Genomic DNA, 21,813 nt, shown 5'->3' with positions numbered 1-21,813 from the left:
AAGACACCTTCAGAGGTCTTATGGAGTCCGTTCCTCAATGATTCGGAGGGGTATTGGTGACATATGGCTCATCTGTGTATAAGTTTAAATAAGCCCGCTGCACCCTCATTTCACAAGCAAAGTTCGGTATTCCACCATCAAAATACCTTCTGAGGGTTTTTTAGGTTTTATTTTTGGAGCCTTAATACTCTTATTTTGGGGGGATCTAGAGTATTTAAAACCTTACCTTAGTCTCAAGTGACTTGGAAGAAGTTTTCTTGGAGTCTGTCTTTGACAAAGTGGCATCGGCCAAGTGGTAAGTAAGAGTCACCAGGAGAAGACCATTCAGCAGCTTCATTGTTTCAGACCTGACTCCCTGCAATAAGAATACAAGGACAGTGACACAGCAGATACAAAGCAGAGCCCTGATTTTTGTTACTGGAGCGTGGGAGGGAGCCTGGCACAGTGCTGGAGGCAATGTCTGGTCAGCTAGCCCATTTATTGCTACAAGCTGCATCTGTTTCTATATTCAGCAATAGGATAGGAAACGGGCACAGGTCTGATCTACGCTTTATGTACAACAAGTATTATGTCCTTGAACAACCTCTGACCTCATCTACTGGCGATAAAAAGCATATTCTACATATAAAAGCAGCAGAGAATTCTAAGACCGTTTTTAGTTGACAAGAATTTTTTTTTGTCTATATACAAAACACTAGTCAGACCACACATGGAATATTGTAGACAATTTTGGGCCCCTGCATATAAGGAGAATATGGCCGAGCTGGAGTAGGTGCTAGGAAAATGTGGACTGCCATTAAACTGGGGGTTATTTAAGTCCTCAAAGACACCACAAATTTTGGCATTGAGGACACGGTCAATTTAAATTTTTGTATTTTCATTTTTTCCTCCTCGCCTTATAGTTATAAGCCTTTTATATATTGAATTATTGTACTACTTTTACATTTTTTTAAATATTGCCCTATTATTACAACTATACCTTTTTTTATTTTTCTGCATACAGCTCTCTGATAGCTCAATTATTACTCTACTATCCGCCATTTTTATCAGTACCACATTCATGTATATGTGACTTTTTGATCACTTTTATTCCATTTCTTACTGGGATGTGATGTGGCCAAAAATCTGCAATTTTGGCATTGTTTTGCGCTTATGTTACTCATTGTGCAAGATCAAAAATGTCATACATTTAAGTCCCCAGCTGTCAATAAAATTCAACCTCTTCCAATTAATGTTTGAATTCATTTGTGATTATTGATGATTATAATTAATGAGGGGATGGGATTGGACTGAAGGTCTTCTGTGTGTTTTAGGTACGGGATGCATTGTGTGTTAAAGGGGTACTCCGACCCTAAGACATCTTATCCCCTATCCAAAGGATAGGGGATAAGATGCCTGGTCGCGGGGGTCCTGCCGCTTGGGACCCCCACAATCTCTCATGCAGACACCCACCTGTGGCAGCTGCACAGAGCGATGTTCGCTCCGTGTCTGAAGGGTCACGGCTACAGGCCGGCGTTTTGGGGTGTCATGTGACAAGGGGGCGGAGTCATGATGTCTCAAAACTCCGGCCCCGTAGTCATGACCCTTCAGACACGGAGTGAACATCTCTCTGTGGGACCCCCACGATCAGACATCTTATCCCCTGTCCTTTGGATAGGGGATAAAATGTCTTAAGGCAAGAGTACCCCTTTAAGAAAAAGTTTGTGGGGTTGATTGTATGCTAAGCTTTGCCTAGGCTGAGGGGAGAAGCTTTTTATTATATTTAAGTACGTATAATAATTATTTTAAATGGGCACTTTCACCAAACTTTTTTTTTGACATGTTGTAGTACTTATGTACTACAACATATCGCTAATATACATTCATTAATTTGTTTTTCATTAAAATAGTTTCATTTACATTTGAAAACCGGCCACTAGGGGTCTCCCTCCTAGTGGCCAGCTGCAGCCTGGCATGATGTCATGCTTGAATTCGGACCGATGCCAGCCGGGCAATCGGTCCTAATTCATTCAGCCTGCGCTCGCTCCCTGCCTGTCAATCAGGCAGGCGGGAGCGAGCGCTTTGAACAAAGAGGATGCGCGCAGGCTCCCTGGCCTCGCACGCCGGCCCCGGCTCCAGGTGTGAGGTAAAATATCATGCACCACTGCTGCTAAGCAGCGATGCGCTAGGACTGCCCTGCACTTTATTCTTTTTCGGGCGGGTGGAGGGGGAGCGGGTTGCGCGGCGGGGTTTGGGGGAGTGGGATGTGCGGCAGCTGCGGCCATCACAGATACTGTTTTCACCACAGTTGCCTCCAGTTGTTTCCCCACTACAACTCCCAACATGCCCTGACAGTAGTGCTGGGTGGTATACCGGTTCATACCGAATACCGAAATTTTTGTAATGCACGATATGAATTTTTCCCTATACCGCAATACTGGTTTGGCCCCTCCCCATCGGGAATGAATTATCAACAAAGCACTGCGCTGTCCCCACATTGGGTAACTAATCATATGTGACCCGCGAGCGCTGTTATGCTTCTCTCCCCCCCCCCCCCCCAATTAATTATCAGCCCAGCGCTGCGCTGTCCCCATCGGGGAACTAATCCCGTCCCCCTGCAAGCGCTACCCTCCTCCTCCTCCTGTTTGTTGCGGGCCACTGGAAATCTGTACTGTACATTGTATCCCTATGCCCGGGCTGCAAAAGATAAAATAAACTTTAACTCACCTTGCCCCGTTGGTCAGGTACCGGCCTCACCTGCTTCTGGGGATGGGAACTTTGGAGAGCTGTCAGCCTATCACCAGCCGCAGCAATGTTCCGCCTCGGCCGGTGATAGGCTGAGCTCACTGTCATGTAAGGAGCTTCTTACATGACAGTGAGCTCAGCCTATCACCGGTTGAGGCGGAACATTGCTGCGGCCGGTGATAGGCTGAGCTCACTGTCATGTAAGAAGCCGGCCAGAGCTCCTTACATGACAGTGAGCTCAGCCCATCACCGGCTGAGGCGGAACATCGCTGCAGCCAGTGATAGGCTGACAGCTCTCCGACGTTCCCGTCCCCAGGAAGAGCGTTAGACCGATGTAGGAAGTTTATTTTATTTATCTTTTGCAGCCCGGGCATAGTGATACAGCGTACAGTACAGATTTCCTGCGCAGGCAGCCCGCAACAAACGGGTGACGTGATTAGTTTCCCGATGGGGACAGTGCAGCGCTGGGCTGATAATTAATTTGGGGGGGGGGGGGGGGGAGAGAAGCAGAACAGCGCTCGCGGGTCACATGATTTTGGGGGGAGAGAAATACCGTTATATAACGTGGAACCGCCATAAGTCACAAAAATACCGTGATACACATTTTTGGTCATACCGCCCAGCTCTACCTGACAGCCAATAGATGTCAGGGCAAGCTGGGAGTTGTAGTGGTGAAACAGCTTGAGGTACATTGTATAGGTGAAATAAGGGCAGAAGTGGGCTCCCCAGGAGGCATCAGTGATGTTGCGCCTGCTGTGGAAGTCTGCCTGGTAAGTGAGCACACTACCAGGCAGACAAAAAGGCATTTTTAATATAGTAATAAAATTTAAAGGCAGTGAGGGGGTTAGGGATAGATGGGCAATAGGCAGGGACAGGGGAAAAAAACAGATGATGGGAGCTACTCTTTAAATATAATTTCCTTTTTTTTTTCTTCTTGTAAGGCCTATAACCCTGTCCCTGTTTTTTACCTATGGTCTATCCTATGTGCCAAAATTTAGTGAAGAGTGGACCAGCATATATAATCCTTCACTTCCTGCATCTTTTCTCTGCAACTATTGCGATTCTGGCCTTTAGCACAGAGCTTGACAACCAGGGACTCACGATAGCTGCAAAATGGAGCTACAGGAAGCAGAAGATGTGTGTGCTGGGCCCCTCTTCACTAAACAGGCTGCCGAGGACCACAGTCCCATATATACATAGTGACAATCAATAAGTGTATGTGAGCTTGAGAAATCGACTGATCGACTAATCGAGGCTAGGTTTCCACACAGGTTTTTTTCTGGTGTTTTATGGCAAACTGTTTTTGAGCCAAGGACAGAAGTGTATTAACCCCTTAAGGACACAGCCCATTTTCACCTCTAGGACGCAGCCCTTTTTTGCACATCTGACCACTGTCACTTTAAACATTAATAACTCTGGAATGCTTTTACTTATCAATCTGATTCCGAGATAGTTTTTTCGTGACATATTCTACTTTAACATAGTGGTAAATTTTTGTGGTAACTTGCATCCTTTCTTGGTGAAAAATCCCAAAATTTGATGAAAAAATTGAAAATTTTGCATTTTTCTAACTTTGAAGCTCTCTGTTTGTAAGGAAAATGGATATTCCAAATATTTTTTTGGGGGGATTCACATATACAATATGTCTACTTTATATTTTCATCATAAAATTTATGAGTTTTTACTTTTGGAAGACACCAGAGGGCTTCAAAGTTCAGCAGCAATTTTACAATTTTTCGCAAAATTTTCAAACTCGCTATTTTTCATGGACCAGTTCAGGTTTGAAGTGGATTTGAAGGGTCTTCATATTAGAAATACCCCATAAAAGACCCCATTATAAAAACTACACCCCCCAAAGTATTCAAAATGGCATTCAGTAAGCGTTTTAACCCTTTAGGTGTTTCACAGGAAAAGCAGCAAAGTGAAGGAGAAAATTCAAAATCTTCATTTTTTACACTTGCATGTTCTTGTAGACCCAATTTTTGAATTTTTACAAGGGGTAAAAGGATAAAATTTATACTTGAATTTGTAGCCCAATTTCTCTTGAGTAAGCACATACCTCATATGTCTATGTAAATTGTTCGGCGGGCGCAGTAGAGGGCTCAGAAGCGAAGGAGCGACAAGGGGATTTTGGAGAGTACGTTTTTCTGAAATGGTTTTTTGGGGGCATGTTGCATTTAGGAAGCCCCTATGGTGCCAAAACAGCAAAAAAAAAAAAAAAACATGGCATACCATTTTGGAAACTAGACCCCTTGAGGAACGTAACAAGGAATTAAGTGAGCCTTAATACCCCACAGGTGTTTCATGACTTTTGCATATGTAAAAAAAAAAAAAAAAAATTTTCACTAAAATGTGTGTTTCCCCCCAAATTTCACATTTTTGCAAGGGTTAATAGCAGAAAATACCCCCCAAAATTTGTAACCCCATCTCTTCTGAGTATGGAGGTACCCCATAAGTTGACCTGAAGTGCATTACGGGCGAACTACAATGCTCAGAAGAGAAGGAGTCATATTTGGCTTTTTGAGAGCAAATTTTGCTCGGGGGGCATGTCGCATTTAGGAAGCCCCTATGGTGCCAGGACAGCAAAAAAAAACGACATGGTATACCATTTTGGAAACTAGACTCCTTGAGGAACGTAACAAGGGATAAACTGAACCTTAATACCCCACAGGTGTTTCACGACTTTTGCAGATGTAAAAAAAAATAAAACATTTTTTACCAAAAATGCTTGGTTTAGCAAAAATTTTACATTTTTAAAAAAGGTAATAGCAGAAAATACCCCCCAAAATTTGAAGCACAATTTCTCCCGATTCAGAAAACACCCAATATGGGGATGAAAAGTGCTCTGCTGGTGCACTACAGGTCTCAGAATAGAAGGAGTCACATTTTGCCTTTTGGAAGCAAATTTTGCTCTGGGGGCATGCCGCATTTAGGAAGCACCTATGGTGCCAGGACAGAAAAAAAAAACCACATGGCATACCATTTTGGAAACTAGACCCCTTGGGGAACGTAACAAGGGGTAAAGTGAACCTTAATACCCCACAGGTGTTTCACGACTTTTGCATATGTAAAAAAAAAAAAATTTTTTACACTAAAATGCTTGTTTTCCCCCAAATTTTACATTTTTACAAGGGATAATAGCAGAAAATACCCCCCAAAATTTGTAACCCCATCTCTTCTGAGTATGGAAATACCCAATAAGTGGACGTGAAGTGCACTGGGGGCGAACTACAATGCTCAGAAGAGAAGGAGCATCATTGAGCTTTTGGAGAGAGAATTTGGCCATGTGCATTTCCAAAGCCCCCCCCCCGTGGTGCCAGAACAGTGGACCCCCCCACATGTGACCCCATTTTAAAAAACTACACCCCTCACGGAAGGTAATAAGGGGTGCAGGGAGAATTTACACCCCACTGGCATTTGACGGATCTTTGGAACAGTGGGCTGTGCAAATTAAAAATTTTATTTTTCATTTTCACAGACCCCTGTTTCAAAGATCTGTCAGACACCTGTGGGGTGTAAATGCTCACTGTACCCCTTGTTACATTCCGTGAGGGGTGTAGTTTCCAAAATGGGGTCACATGTGGGTATTTATTGTTTTGCACTTATGTCAGAACCGCTGTAAAATCAGCCACCCCTGTGCAAATCACCAATTTAGACCTCAAATTTACATGGTGCACTCTCCCTTCTGAGCCTTGTTGTGCGTCCCCAGAACACTTTGCGCCCACATATGGGGTATCTCCGTCCTCAGGAGAAATTGCGTTACAAATTTTGGAGGCTTTTTTTCTTTTACCGCTTGTGAAATTTTAAAGTATGGGGCTACACCAGTATGTTAGTGTACAAAAATGTTTTTTTTTTTACACTAACATGCTGGTGTAGACCCCAACTTTACCTTTTCATAAGGGGTAAAAGGAGAAAAAGCCCCCCAAAATTAGTTAGGCAATTTCTCCCGAGTACGGAAATACCCCATATGTGGCCCTAAACTGTTGCCTTGAAATACGCCAGGGCTCCGAAGTGAGAGAGCGCCATGTGCATTTGAGGCCTAAATTAGGGATTTGCATAGGGGTGGACATAGGGGTATTCTACACCAGTGATTCTCAAACAGGGTGCCTCCAGCTGTTGCTAAACTCCCAGCATGCTTGGACATTCAATGGCTGTCCGGAAATGCTGGGAGTTTTTGTTTTGCAACAGCTGGAGGCTCCGTTTTGGAAACACTGCTGTAGGATACGTTTTTCATTTTTATTGGGGGGGAAGGGGTGGTGGTGGGGGGGGGGGGGGCAGTGTACGTGTGTATATGTAGTGTTTTACTCTTTATTTTATGTTAGTGTAGTGTTTTTAGGTTACATTTACACTGACGGCGGATTACACTGAGTCTCCCGCTAGGAGTTTGAGCTGCGGCTGCAGCTCAAACTTGAAGCAGGGAACTCGCTGTAATCCGTCGCCAGTGTGAATGTAACCTGTACATTCACATGGGAGGGGGGGGGGGGGGAACTACAACTCCCAGCATGCACTGACAGAACGTGCATGCTGGGAATTGTAGTTTTGCAACAGCTGGAGGCACACTGGTTGGAAAATACTGAGTTAGGTAATAGAACCTATTACCTAACTCGGTATTTCCCAACCAGTGTGCCTCCAGCTGTTGCAGAACTACAACTCTCAGCATGTACTGATTGCCAAAGGGAATGCTGGGAGATGTAGTTATGCAACAGCTGGAGGCACGCAAGTACAACTCCCAGCATGCCGAGACAGCCATTTGCTGTTCCTGAATGCTGGGAGTTGTAGTTTTGCAAGATTTAGAGGGGTTCAGGCTGGAGATCACTGACAGTGGTCTCTAAACTGTGGCCCTCCAGATGTTGCAAAACTACAAATCTCAGCATGCTAAGACAGCAAACTGCTGTCTGGGCATGCTGGGAGTTGTAGTTTTGTAATATCTGGAGGGCTACAGTTTAGAGACCACTGTCAGTGATCTCCAGCCTGAACCCCTCTAAATCTTGCAAAACTACAACTCCCAGCATGCCAACACAGCAAACAGCTGTCAAGGCATGGTGGGAGTTGTAGTTTTGCAACATCTGGAGGGCGACAGTTTAGAGACCACTCTCTAAACTGTCGCCCTGCAGATGTTGCTAGGCAACAGACTCTGGACACGCGGCGTCATACTTACCTCCACCGCCGCCGTAATCACAGCCGCCGCCGCCGGGTAAGTGACCGCCGCTGCCGCTATTACACGGTTCCCCCCGCTGTGCCCGGACACCGATGGGTGGGCATAGCGGGGGGAACCGAACTTTAACCCCCCGCCCCCAGTCTGCTATTGGTCGGCCGCTCCGCCGATCAATAGCAGGGATAGGAGGGGTGGCAACACTGCCACCTCACTCCTATCTCTTCAAGGAGGATCGAGGGTGTCTTGGACACCCCCGATCCCCCTTATTTTATCGCGGCACCGCGATTGATGGGCAGGGGGAGAGCACTCCCCCTGCAAACACCGTAGATGCCGTGATCAGAACTGATCACGGCATCTATGGGGTTAATGCTGCCGGGACCGGCGCGATCGCGGCCCCGGCAGCTGCAGTGGGACTCCGGCTGTGATTGACAGCTGAGTCCCACCCGCGATCTCCTGCGCTGCCCGCGGCAGAGCAGGAGATCGCTTGGACGTATGCATACGTCCATTTGCGCGAACGTGTAATTCGCCTGGACGTATGCATACGTCCAATAGCGGGAAGGGGTTAAAGAGGAACGGGAAATATTATGGAAGGATTTATACTTCTCCTCCCTTATGGATCCACTTCTGACTTTGGCTCCAAAACTGCAGTGGCAGTATTCCAAAAACTGCAAGAAAAAAAATTGTGTGGAAACCTAGCCTTACTCAATGGCTCTGATGAGATAATAGTTCAGCAATTTTCTTGCACACTTTGTTTTAGTTTCTCATAATTTTCAAGACCTCCACTTGCATCTGTAGTTTTTCCTCCTTCTTTGGCTCTGTTCACATCTTTGTTCAGAGCCTCTAATAGAGATCTGTGCTATATTTGGAAGAAATGATAGCACGGCATACTGCGTTATTTTTGCCTTCAAAAATAGACATCACTCCAACATTTACATTTTCTCCTCCAGTAACGGACTAGAAAAATGGAAATGACAATGCAAATGTGAACTCTGCCTACTACTTCTCACAGCTGAAAGGTGGATATACCTTTTTTTTTTCGCCCTAAAGTTGGTGCGTCTTATACGGCGAATACACACCTATTGGGTCGGTCCCTGCGGCAATCAACGGCCGGGACCCGCGGCTAATACAGGACATCACTGATCACGGTGATGCCCTGTATTTACCCTTCAGACACGGTGATCAAAGCTGACCGCCGCGTCTGAAGCGAAAGTGGCACTAACCCGGCTGCTCAGTTGGGCTGTTCAGGACCGCCGCGATTTCACCGCGGCGGTCCCGAACAGCCGGGTTAGTGCCACTTTCGCTTCAGACACAGCTTACAGGACACCGGGAGGGACCTTACCTGCCTCCTAGGTGTCTGCTCTGTGCCGGGATCCCCTGCATGGTGGCGCTCTCCTTCGACGTTATCACGTCATCCCGTCGTCCAATAGGAGCGGAGTGTGTAGCGACATGATGACGGCCATGGAGAGCGTGGATCCCGGGGAAGACGTCCGGAGCATCGGGGAAACCACGGGGACGCAGCGACAGAGCGACATCCAGGGCAGCGGTGACGGGTCCGGAGCGGCGGGGACATGCGAGTATTACCTCCTGTCCAGTGGTCTTCAACCTGCGGACCTCCAGATGTTGCAAAACTACAACTCCCAGCATACCCGGACAGCCAACGGCTGTCCGGGCATGCTGGGAGTTGTAGTTTTGCAACATCTGGAGGTCCACAGGTTGAAGATCACTGTTGGGTGCAGAATCTTTTTTTTTTCTAGATTTTGCACCTTTAAAATTGTGTGTGTCTTATATGCCGGTGCGTCATATAGGGTGAAAAATACGGTAATTGCATCAGGTTTCTGTCACCCTCTGCAGCCTGCATTCAAGGTTCAATTATTTTGCCTACAATGATACATTGTGACAAACCTTCACAGCAGGATAGATTGTGCTGATGAATTTGGCCTACAGAGGATATCCTAGATTGGATATATTCTGGGATAACTCCGAGGTGAGCAGTACTGAGACACAGCGGAAATCATCAGCTGAAATATTTGCATAGATGACAATTTTGTTGTGAACATTTGTATTGCAGAAGGTAAAATCTGAAGCTCATATTGCTTCAAATCCCTGATACATAGGACACGCTGTCCATTATTAAATACACAGCTCACCCTGAAATCTCTGAGGATTTTTAAATTCCCCACTATGTACATAGGGGGAGATTTATCAAAACCTGTCCAGAGGAAAAGTTGCTGAGTTGCCCATAGCAACCAATCAGATCGCTTCTTTCATTTCTCAGAGGCCTTTTCAAAAATGAAAAAAGCGATCTGATTGGTTGCCATGGGCAACTCAGCAACTTTTCTTCTGTACAGGTTTTGATAAATCTCCCCATTGTTCTGTGATTTGTTACAGCTTTTAGGTGAGAAATAAGCTCAGAAAATGGGAAATAATTAGAATATGTGCTGCATCTGAACAGGCCCCCATCAATGTTACCAATAATACTAGGGATAAATAATACCGCTACACCTTGACTACACATTACCACATAGTGTCTGGCTAAAACCTCCATACTGAACAAAAAACCCTATACACAGACCTATATTTCCCCCATGCACTGCCCATTAAAGAGGGTTATCCAGGAATAGAAAAACAGAGCTAATTTTTTTCAATAACAGCTCAACGTCTGTCCCTAGGTGGTTTGTAGTATGACAACTTGACTCCATTCACTTCAATCGAACTGAGATGCAGAACCACACCCAACCTGGAGACAGACAGGGAGCGTTTTTTTAAAGAAATTAGCTCTGTTTTTACTATTCCTGGAGAACCCCTTTAAAGCAGTATATACCTCCCCTGCCCTACCCTGGCTCTGCAGACCACATAGGTGATAGTAATTACAATTCAGTTACATTCAGTTACTCCCAGGGGGCATATTATTCCCTTCTAACACATACAGAAGCTGTTTTTGTAATCCCGGACACTTCAGTTATATTCAATACCATTAGGCTAGATTTCCACTTGTTTTTTAATTTTTTTTCTATCATTTTTTATTTTTGTTTTACCAATAATGCCAGAAAAACTGCCACTGATTTTCCCTGCGTTTCTACGTTTCTTCTGGCGTTTTTGCCTTTGAGTAGAAATTGCATTTTTTGGCTCCTTTGGCGTTGTTTTCCAAATTTGTTGGGTACCAAAAAAAAAAAAGCATGCAGTAGGGATGGAATTTTTTTTTAAAACAGGGACCAATTTATGTGGGCGGGCATTGACCTAAAAATGTAGCCGACAATAATAAAAAATTTAGAAAGGGGCCATTTATATGTAAAAATAATATATTTTTTATAATACATTTTTTAAATATTTGTATAAGAAATGTAATGTTAATAGTGTGTGTGTGTGCGCGCTTCACTTTTTTTTCTCTCCATTTTCTTAAATTTTTTAGGTAGTACTACTACTACCAGCATGGAATAGACTGTTTCATGATGGGAGTAGTAGTACCTGTACTAATAGACAGATCACCCTGGGTGTCACTCCTGACACCCGATGCGATCGTCCATAATATAGCAGAGATGCAGAGCGGCTCTATACAGCTCTCGCATCTCTGCACTATACTCTTGCCGGCCAGTGATGTGAATAAAATTCATATTTTCCACCCAGAGTGGTGATTGGCCGGATAGTGGCAGCCAATCCCCGCTCTCAGCGGGAAATATGAATCAGTGAGTGGCCGTCTGGAGTACAGAGCAGAGATGCGAGCGCAGGAGAAAGCCGCTCCGCATCTCTGCAATAGATTGGACGATTGTATCGGGTGTCAGGAGTGACACTCGCTGTGATCTGTCCTTAACTGCAGGTACTACTGCTCCCAACAGCATTCATAGGCACATTGCAACAGATGTCAGTCCAATAATCCAGCACCTATCTAATAATCCAGCACCCATCTATCTAACTATCTGTGGATCTATCCTCTAGTAAGTAATGATGATCACTGCACAGGACAGAAGGTTGCTGTCAGGTACTGACAAGATACATTACTGCCTGCTCCTCCAGGCTGTGGGTTATGCATTACTATGGAGATGAGTTCTTATTTCCATTGAGTTGTCATCATCATAATAAGTCATAGCACGTCGGTCGGTGAGGTCACGGTCTTCTAGAGGGAGCCCATAATGCATAGATAGATTAGAAGCTTTTCATCATAGACATTTCTAATCAGGTCAGAAAAATGTTGCTGATTGGGGAACAAGTAGAAGGATAATTGTCGTGATGGGAAGCATTGAAGGAGCAGTTCACTTTACTAAACCACAAAATACAAACAGTATGTGCAGAGTGCGGAGCACACAGTAATGTCAGCCTGCTCAATCATGCACAATGAAAACCACTAGCAAAGGCAGCCAAATGCAACGGTATATTCGCTATGTACTTTACAAGGATCGTATATTCTGTATGAGAGATAAAATTGTATACATGCTATGTATTCTAAAAGGATTGTATATTCTGGATGATAAATAGGCAGATCGCAACAGGTGTCACTCCTGACATATGTTGCCATGTGCCTATTAATACAGGTACTAGGTCTGGAGAAGTAATATCTGCAGTTAAGGACAGATCACAGCGGGTGTCACTTCTGACACCCGTTGCGATCCTCCTGTATAATATATAGATGCGGCCCGCCACTCTTCTATGGACCCCTGCACTGCCGTATATATACACCTATTCATATTTCCCGCAGAGAGTTGTGATTGGCTGGAACCATCCGGCCATTCACAGCTTTTTGCGAGAAATATGAATAGGTGTATATATACGGCAGTGCAGGGGACTAGGGATCGACCGATTATCGGCCGATAATCACGATTTTGGGCATTATCGGTATCGGCAATTACCTTGCCGATAAGCCGATAATGCCCCGCCCCCGCACCGCCCACGCCCGACCTGCCGCACCGCGATCGCCCCCCCCCCCCCCCCGACCCGCCGCACCGCACCCCCCACCGCACCTCCCCCATTGCCGGGGAAAGCGGTGGCGGTGATAGGTCTCAGGACCCACGGACAGGCAGGGGGAGAGAAGCGGGTGGTGGCGGCGACCTATGGAACCGCAAAAGCCACTGCAGTGCAATGATCTGCAGCGGTGTCGCGGGAGGATAAATAGCCGATAACTTATACCGGAATATCGTTATAAGTTATCGGCCCTAACCTCCACCGATTATCGGTATCGGCCCTAAAAAACGATATTGGTCGATCCCTACAGGGGACCATAGAAGAGCGGCCGCATCTATATATTATACAGGAGGATCGCAACAGACCCGGGGCGATCTGTCAATTAGTACAAGAAATACAACTCCCATCATGGAACAGTGTGTTCCATGCTGGGAGTAGTAGTACTACCTAAAAAATTAAAAAAATAGACAAAAAAAAGTGAAAACGTTAAAAACACACACTTTAACACATTACTAAATTACATAAATAAAAAGTTTAACAATTAATTGTAAAAAATATATTATGTTTACATTTAAATGGCCCCTTTCTAAATTTTATTATTGTCGGCTACATTTTAGTGCGCTGCCTGCCCACATAAATTGGTCCCTGTTTAAAAATTAATAAAAATGTTGTTATAAAAAAGATACATTTCATTAAATACAATTTTTCCATCACTACTGTATCTTTGTTATTATAATTTTTTTATGGTACCCTATGAAATTTTATTAAAAAAAGGTATCTCCATCACTTTTTTGGATTGTGATGAAGTCCAAAAAATAAAAAATGCCAAAGTTAAAACCCACATGGCGTTTGTCTTGGCATTTTTTCACTTCTATGGGAGGAGAACGCCAAGATTTTCCTTTAAAAAATGCCAAAGTCTCAACAAGAAGTAGTTTTTGAAAAACTGCCAAGGAGCCAAAAAAAAACTGAAAAAGGCCAAGTGGATATGGGATTTTGCAGTTCACTATTGACTTGCGGCTAACATCTGTCCGCAGCGTTTTTTTCACACAAAAAATGCCATACGGCAGAATGGGGTTTTTATAAGGTTAGAAACCTAGCCTTATAGAAATATCACATTTTTAGATTTTCTGTTATGGATTTTGATTGCTTTTTATTCAGTCTTTTTCTGGAATGTTGTGGGATTGATAGATTGGCAATTCTGGTACATATTTTTTTTCTTCTTTTTATAGCTTAGACATTACAGATGGTAATACTAAAAATTGTAAAGGAATATGAACTAAAAACTTATTTAAAAAATGAGGTAATTTGTATATTTATTATGCTCCAGAGGAATTTCTTATCTTTTTGAATTTCTTTATAGTCTGACCACAGTGCTCTCTGCTGACACCTCTGTCCATCTGTTTAACTTTCTGGCACCAGTTGAATAAAAAAAAAAAAAGTTTTCCACCGGGGTACCCCTTTATACAGATTTGTAAATTACTTCTATTTAAAAATCTTAATCCTTCCAGCACTTAGATGCTGTATGCTCCACAGGAACTTCTTTTCTTTTTGAATGTCTTTCCTGCCTGACCACAGTGCTATGGTCAGACAGTAAAGAACAACCAAACCTCCTCTGGAGCATACAGCAGCTGATTAGTACTGGAAGGATTACATTTTTTAAATAGAAGTAATTTACAAATCTGTTTAACTTTTTGGCACCAGTAGATCTTAATTTTTTTTTATTTCACCGGAATAACCCTTTAACAGGGGACACATAGGCAGAAGCTACAGAAAGGCATTAATAACATCATATAGCAGTGGCAGAGCTGGCATCATAGTTGATCCTTTACTATGGTTAAAGGGGTTATCTAGGATAAAGCTGGGTTCACATCACGTTTTTGCCATACTGTTTTCAATCCGTTTATCTAAAGAAAACCGTACGGCAACAAAACGGATATGTATGGGAAAAAGTAAGCCGTATGCGTTTTTAAACTGTATACTGTTTTTAAAAGTGCATACAGTTCCATCCATTTTTATTTTAAAAATGTTGTCTATTTTTAATGGGAGGAGTGTTGGGTGGGGACTTTAGGATGCAAATGCGCATGTACAAAGTAAAAACCATATATGGTTTCCCGTATGGAACCGTATACATGTGCGTTTCCCATTGACGTCCATGTAAAAAAAAATGTATGCGGTTGCAGTACTGTTTTTAAACCGGAGACAAAACCGTGGTCAACCACGGTTTTTAGTACAGGAGAAAACCGTATTGCAAGTAAACTGTACGCAACCGGATGCATACGGTATTCAATTATTTGTCTATGTATACGGTTTTCAATACGGTTCCATATGATTTCAATAATGAAAACGTATACATGAAACGTACTTGAAAAACGTGGTGTGAACCCACCCTAACTTCTTCCAAAAAACAGCACCACTCTCGCCCTCAGGGTGTGCATGGTATTGCAGGTCAGTTCCTGCTAAGTAAATGGAGCCAAGTTGTAGTAACTCACATAACCTCATCAGATTTTTTTCTATTCCTGGATAACTCCTTTTGGTTGTGTGTGAACATTGCACAGGAGCTTGCACTCTATTGCAGTGGTCTTGGTGTGGAGAGATGGGGGTCCGGTGATACTACAGACTAAACCCCATTAAATGTCCCCCCTTTTTTTTTTTCCTTTTGGTACTATGATTTGAAGCTGCTTTTGTTCTCATTAGCTTAATTGGTCGCTTCTGTTTTGCTGTAGATTGTTTCTTTGTTGCTTGACTGTGTAGTGACTGATTTTGTACTGCTCCCTTTTTCTCCTGTTGGATGGTGTGTTTTTGTTTCTTATGGAAAATTGTATAAAAATTTACAATAAAAAAAAAAAAATTATAAAATGTCCCCCCTTCACAAGGCTTTCTGTCCTGACAGCAGTTACAAAACTACTACTTCCTGCCAAAGGCCATGCTGGGAGTTGTACTTTTGCAACAGCAGGAAGCACCCTGGTTGTACCCTCTTCATGACTGATTCCGTAATTAAACTGAATGTCCCCCATCTATATGAAAACTATTGCCATTGTTATATGGCATATATAACGTCTATTCCAGCGTTTCCCAACCAGGGTGCCTCCAGCTGCTGCAAAACTACAATTCCCAGCATGCCCGGACAGCCTTTGGCTGTCCAGGCATGCAGGGAGTTGTAGTTTTAAAACAGCTGGAGGCACCCTGGTTGGGAAACACTGGTCTATACAAAGCATGCATCACCTGCCTGTAATAATCCAGTATACTGCCCCAGTATACTTATGTATAATATACAGGCTACACTAGTTCTGCCCCAGTATACTTATGTATAATATACAGGCTACACTAGTTCTGCCCCAGTATACTTATGTATAATATACAGGCTACACTAGTTCTGCCCCAGTATACTTATGTATAATATACAGGCTACACTAGTTCTGCCCCAGTATACTTATGTATAATATACAGGCTACACTAGTTCTGCCCCAGTATACTTATGTATAATATACAGGCTACACTAGGTATACACCAGTATGCTTATGTATAATATAAAGGCTACACTAGTTCTACCCCAGTATACACTTATGTATAATATACAGGCTACACTAGTTCTACCCCAGTATACACTTATGTATAATATACAGGCTACACTAGTTCTGCCCCAGTATACACTTATGTATAATATACAGGCTACACTAGTTCTGCCCCAGTATACTTATGTATAATATTCAGGCTACACTAGTTCTGCCCCAGTATACTTATGTATAATATACAGGCTACACTAGTTCTGCCCCAGTATACTTATGTATAATATACAGGCTACACTAGTTCTGCCCCAGTATACACTTATGTATAATATACAGGCTACACTAGTTCTGCCCCAGTATACACTTATGTATAATATACAGGCTACACTAGTTCTGCCCCAGTATACTTATGTATAATATACAGGCTACACTAGTTCTGCCCCAGTATACTTATGTATAATATACAGGCTACACTAGTTCTACCCCAGTATACTTATGTATAATATACAGGCTACACTAGTTCTACCCCAGTATACTTATGTATAATATACAGGCTACACTAGTTCTACCCCAGTATACTTATGTATAATATACAGGCTACACTAGTTCTACCCCAGTATAATTATGTATAATATACAGGCTACACTAGTTCTACCCCAGTATACTTATGTATAATATACAGGCTACACTAGTTCTACCCCAGTATACTTATGTATAATATACAGGCTACACTAGTTATACCCCAGTATAATTATGTATAATATACAGGCTACACTAGTTCTACCCCAGTATACTTATGTATAATATACAGGCTACACTAGTTCTACCCCAGTATACACTTATGTATAATATACAGGCTACACTAGTTCTACCCCAGTATACACTTATGTATAATATACAGGCTACACTAGTTCTGCCCCAGTATACACTTATGTATAATATACAGGCTACACTAGTTCTGCCCCAGTATACTTATGTATAATATTCAGGCTACACTAGTTCTGCCCCAGTATACTTATGTATAATATACAGGCTACACTAGTTCTGCCCCAGTATACTTATGTATAATATACAGGCTACACTAGTTCTGCCCCAGTATACACTTATGTATAATATACAGGCTACACTAGTTCTGCCCCAGTATACACTTATGTATAATATACAGGCTACACTAGTTCTGCCCCAGTATACTTATGTATAATATACAGGCTACACTAGTTCTGCCCCAGTATACTTATGTATAATATACAGGCTACACTAGTTCTACCCCAGTATACTTATGTATAATATACAGGCTACACTAGTTCTACCCCAGTATACTTATGTATAATATACAGGCTACACTAGTTCTACCCCAGTATACTTATGTATAATATACAGGCTACACTAGTTCTACCCCAGTATAATTATGTATAATATACAGGCTACACTAGTTCTACCCCAGTATACTTATGTATAATATACAGGCTACACTAGTTCTACCCCAGTATACTTATGTATAATATACAGGCTACACTAGTTATACCCCAGTATAATTATGTATAATATACAGGCTACACTAGTTCTACCCCAGTATACTTATGTATAATATACAGGCTACACTAGTTATACCCCAGTATAATTATGTATAATATACAGGCTACACTAGTTCTACCCCAGTATACTTATGTATAATATACAGGCTACACTAGTTCTACCCCAGTATACTTATGTATAATATACAGGCTACACTAGTTCTGCCCCAGTATACTTATGTATAATATACAGGCTACACTAGGTATACCCCAGTATACTTATGTATAATATACAGGCTACACTAGTTCTGCCCCAGTATACACTTATGTATAATATACAGGCTACACTTGTTCTGCCCCAGTATACTAAAGTATAATATACAGGCTACACTAGTTCTGCCCCAGTATACTTAAGTATAATATACAGGCTACACTAGTTCTACCCCAGTATACTTATGTATAATATACAGGCTACACTAGGTATACCCCAGTATACTTATGTATAATATACAGGCTACACTAGGTATACACCAGTATGCTTATGTATAATATAAAGGCTACACTAGTTCTATCCCAGTATACACTTATGTATAATATACAGGATACACTAGTTCTACCCCAGTATACTTATGTATAATATACAGGCTACACTAGTTCTGCCCCAGTATACTTATGTATAATATACAGGCTACACTAGGTATACCCCAGTATACTTATGTATAATATACAGGCTACACTAGTTCTGCCCCAGTATACACTTATGTATAATATACAGGCTACACTTGTTCTGCCCCAGTATACTAAAGTATAATATACAGGCTACACTAGTTCTGCCCCAGTATACTTAAGTATAATATACAGGCTACACTAGTTCTACCCCAGTATACTTATGTATAATATACAGGCTACACTAGGTATACCCCAGTATACTTATGTATAATATAAAGGCTACACTAGTTCTATCCCAGTATACACTTATGTATAATATACAGGATACACTAGTTCTACCCCAGTATACTTATGTATAATATACAGGCTACACTAGTTCTGCCCCAGTATACTTATGTATAATATACAGGCTACACTAGTTCTACCCCAGTATACTTATGTATAATATACAGGCTACACTAGTTCTACCCCAGTATACTTATGTATAATATACAGGCTACACTAGTTCTGCCCCAGTATACTTATGTATAATATACAGGCTACACTAGTTCTGCCCCAGTATACTTATGTATAATATACAGGCTACACTAGTTCTGCCCCAGTATACTTATGTATAATATACAGGCTACACTAGTTATATCCCAGTATACAATTATGTATAATATACAGGCTACACTAGTTCTGCCCCAGTATACACTTATGTATAATATACAGGCTACACTAGTTCTGCCCCAGTATACTTATGTATGATATACAGGCTACACTAGTTCTATCCCAGTATACACTTATGTATAATATACAGGCTACACTAGTTCTGCCCCAGTATACTTATGTATAATATACAGGCTACACTAGTTCTATCCCAGTATACTTATGTATAATATACAGGCTACACTAGTTCTATCCCAGTATACTTATGTATAATATACAGGCTACACTAGTTATACCCCAGTACACTTATGTATAATATACAGGCTACACTAGGTATACCCCAGTATACTTATGTATAATATTCAGGCTACACTAGTTATACCCCAGTATACACTTATGTATAATATACAGGCTACACTAGTTCTGCCCCAGTATACTCATGTATAATATACAGGCTACACTTGTTCTGCCCCAGTATACTTATGTATAATATACAGGCTACACTAGTTCTACCCCAGTTTACTTATGTATAATATACAGGCTACACTAGTTCTACCCCAGTATACTTATGTATAATATACAGGCTACACTAGTTCTGCCCCAGTATACTTATGTATAATATACAGGCTACACTAGTTCTATCCCAGTATACTTATGTATAATATACAGGCTACACTAGTTCTGCCCCAGTATACTTATGTATAATATACAGGCTACACTAGGTATACCCCAGTATACTTATGTATAATATACAGGCTACACTAGGTATACACCAGTATGCTTATGTATAATATAAAGGCTACACTAGTTCTATCCCAGTATACACTTATGTATAATATACAGGATACACTAGTTCTACCCCAGTATACACTTATGTATAATATACAGGCTACACTAGTTCTGCCCCAGTATACACTTATGTATAATATACAGGCTACACTAGTTCTGCCCCAGTATACTTATGTACAATATACAGGCTACACTAGTTCTGCCCCAGTATACACTTATGTATAATATACAGGCTACACTAGTTCTGCCCCAGTATACTTATGTATAATATACAGGCTACACTAGTTCTGCCCCAGTATACTTATGTATAATATACAGGCTACACTAGTTATATCCCAGTATACAATTATGTATAATATACAGGCTACACTAGTTCTGCCCCAGTATACACTTATGTATAATATACAGGCTACACTAGTTCTGCCCCAGTATACTTATGTATAATATACAGGCTACACTAGTTCTATCCCAGTATACAGGCTACACTAGTTCTATCCCAGTATACACTTATGTATAATATACAGGCTACACTAGTTCTGCCCCAGTATACTTATGTATAATATACAGGCTACACTAGTTCTATCCCAGTATACTTATGTATAATATACAGGCTACACTAGTTCTATCCCAGTATACTTATGTATAATATACAGGCTACACTAGTTATACCCCAGTATACTTATGTATAATATACAGGCTACACTAGTTATACCCCAGTACACTTATGTATAATATACAGGCTACACTAGGTATACCCCAGTATACTTATGTATAATATTCAGGCTACACTAGTTATACCCCAGTATACACTTATGTATAATATACAGGCTACACTAGTTCTATCCCAGCATACTTATGTATAATATACAGGCTACACTAGTTCTACCCCAGTATACTTATGTATAATATACAGGCTACACTAGTTCTATCCCAGTATACTTATGTATAATATACAGGCTACACTAGTTATACCCCAGTACACTTATGTATAATATACAGGCTACACTAGTTATACCCCAGTACACTTATGTATAATATACAGGCTACACTAGGTATACCCCAGTATACTTATGTATAATATTCAGGCTACACTAGTTATACCCCAGTATACACTTATGTATAATATACAGGCTACACTAGTTCTGCCCCAGTATACTTATGTATAATATACAGGCTACACTAGTTCTACCCCAGTATACACTTATGTATAATATACAGGCTACACTAGTTCTGCCCCAGTATACTCATGTATAATATACAGGCTACACTTGTTCTGCCCCAGTATACTTATGTATAATATACAGGCTACACTAGTTCTACCCCAGTATACTTATGTATAATATACAGGCTACACTAGTTCTACCCCAGTATACTTATGTATAATATACAGGCTACACTAGTTCTGCCCCAGTATACTTATGTATAATATACAGGCTACACTAGTTCTACCCCAGTATACTTATGTATAAGATACAGGCTACACTAGTTCTGCCCCAGTATACTTATGTATAATATACAGGCTACACTAGTTCTATCCCAGTATACTTATGTATAATATACAGGCTACACTAGTTCTGCCCCAGTATACTTATGTATAATATACAGGCTACACTAGGTATACCCCAGTATACTTATGTATAATATACAGGCTACACTAGGTATACACCAGTATGCTTATGTATAATATAAAGGCTACACTAGTTCTATCCCAGTATACACTTATGTATAATATACAGGATACACTAGTTCTACCCCAGTATACACTTATGTATAATATACAGGCTACACTAGTTATACCCCAGTATACACTTATGTATAATATACAGGCTACACTAGTTCTGCCCCAGTATACTTATGTATAATATACAGGCTACACTAGTTCTACCCCAGTATACACTTATGTATAATATAC

At 41.6% G+C, this 21,813-nt stretch overlaps 1 protein-coding gene across 5 annotated transcripts in view; it reads right to left on the bottom strand.

The window, feature by feature from the left end:
- The window catches only part of CHID1 (chitinase domain containing 1), a 723,738-nt gene that overhangs the window by 696,316 nt on the left and 5,609 nt on the right, over positions 1–21,813 (bottom strand). For 3 of the 5 annotated variants that reach the window (XR_008845294.1, XM_056526910.1, XM_056526911.1), the window contains exons 1-2: positions 10,027–10,082; positions 227–355 (exon numbers count right to left, since the gene is read on the bottom strand). Coding sequence is in view for 4 of the 5 variants with exons in the window: in XM_056526910.1 (XP_056382885.1) it covers positions 227–355; positions 10,027–10,068 (171 nt within the window). In the remaining variant the exon portion in view is untranslated. Of the gene's footprint in view, positions 1–226; positions 356–10,026; positions 10,083–15,261; positions 15,401–21,813 lie in introns of those variants that run through there. The other 2 variants (XM_056526913.1, XM_056526912.1) reach the window with 2 other exon arrangements.

The sequence above is a fragment of the Hyla sarda genome, chromosome 6 (assembly GCF_029499605.1).
Source record: "Hyla sarda isolate aHylSar1 chromosome 6, aHylSar1.hap1, whole genome shotgun sequence".
Lineage (NCBI taxonomy): Eukaryota > Metazoa > Chordata > Amphibia > Anura > Hylidae > Hyla > Hyla sarda.
Note: the sequence above shows the minus strand (reverse complement) of the source record. Positions and strands in the feature narration are given on the sequence as shown.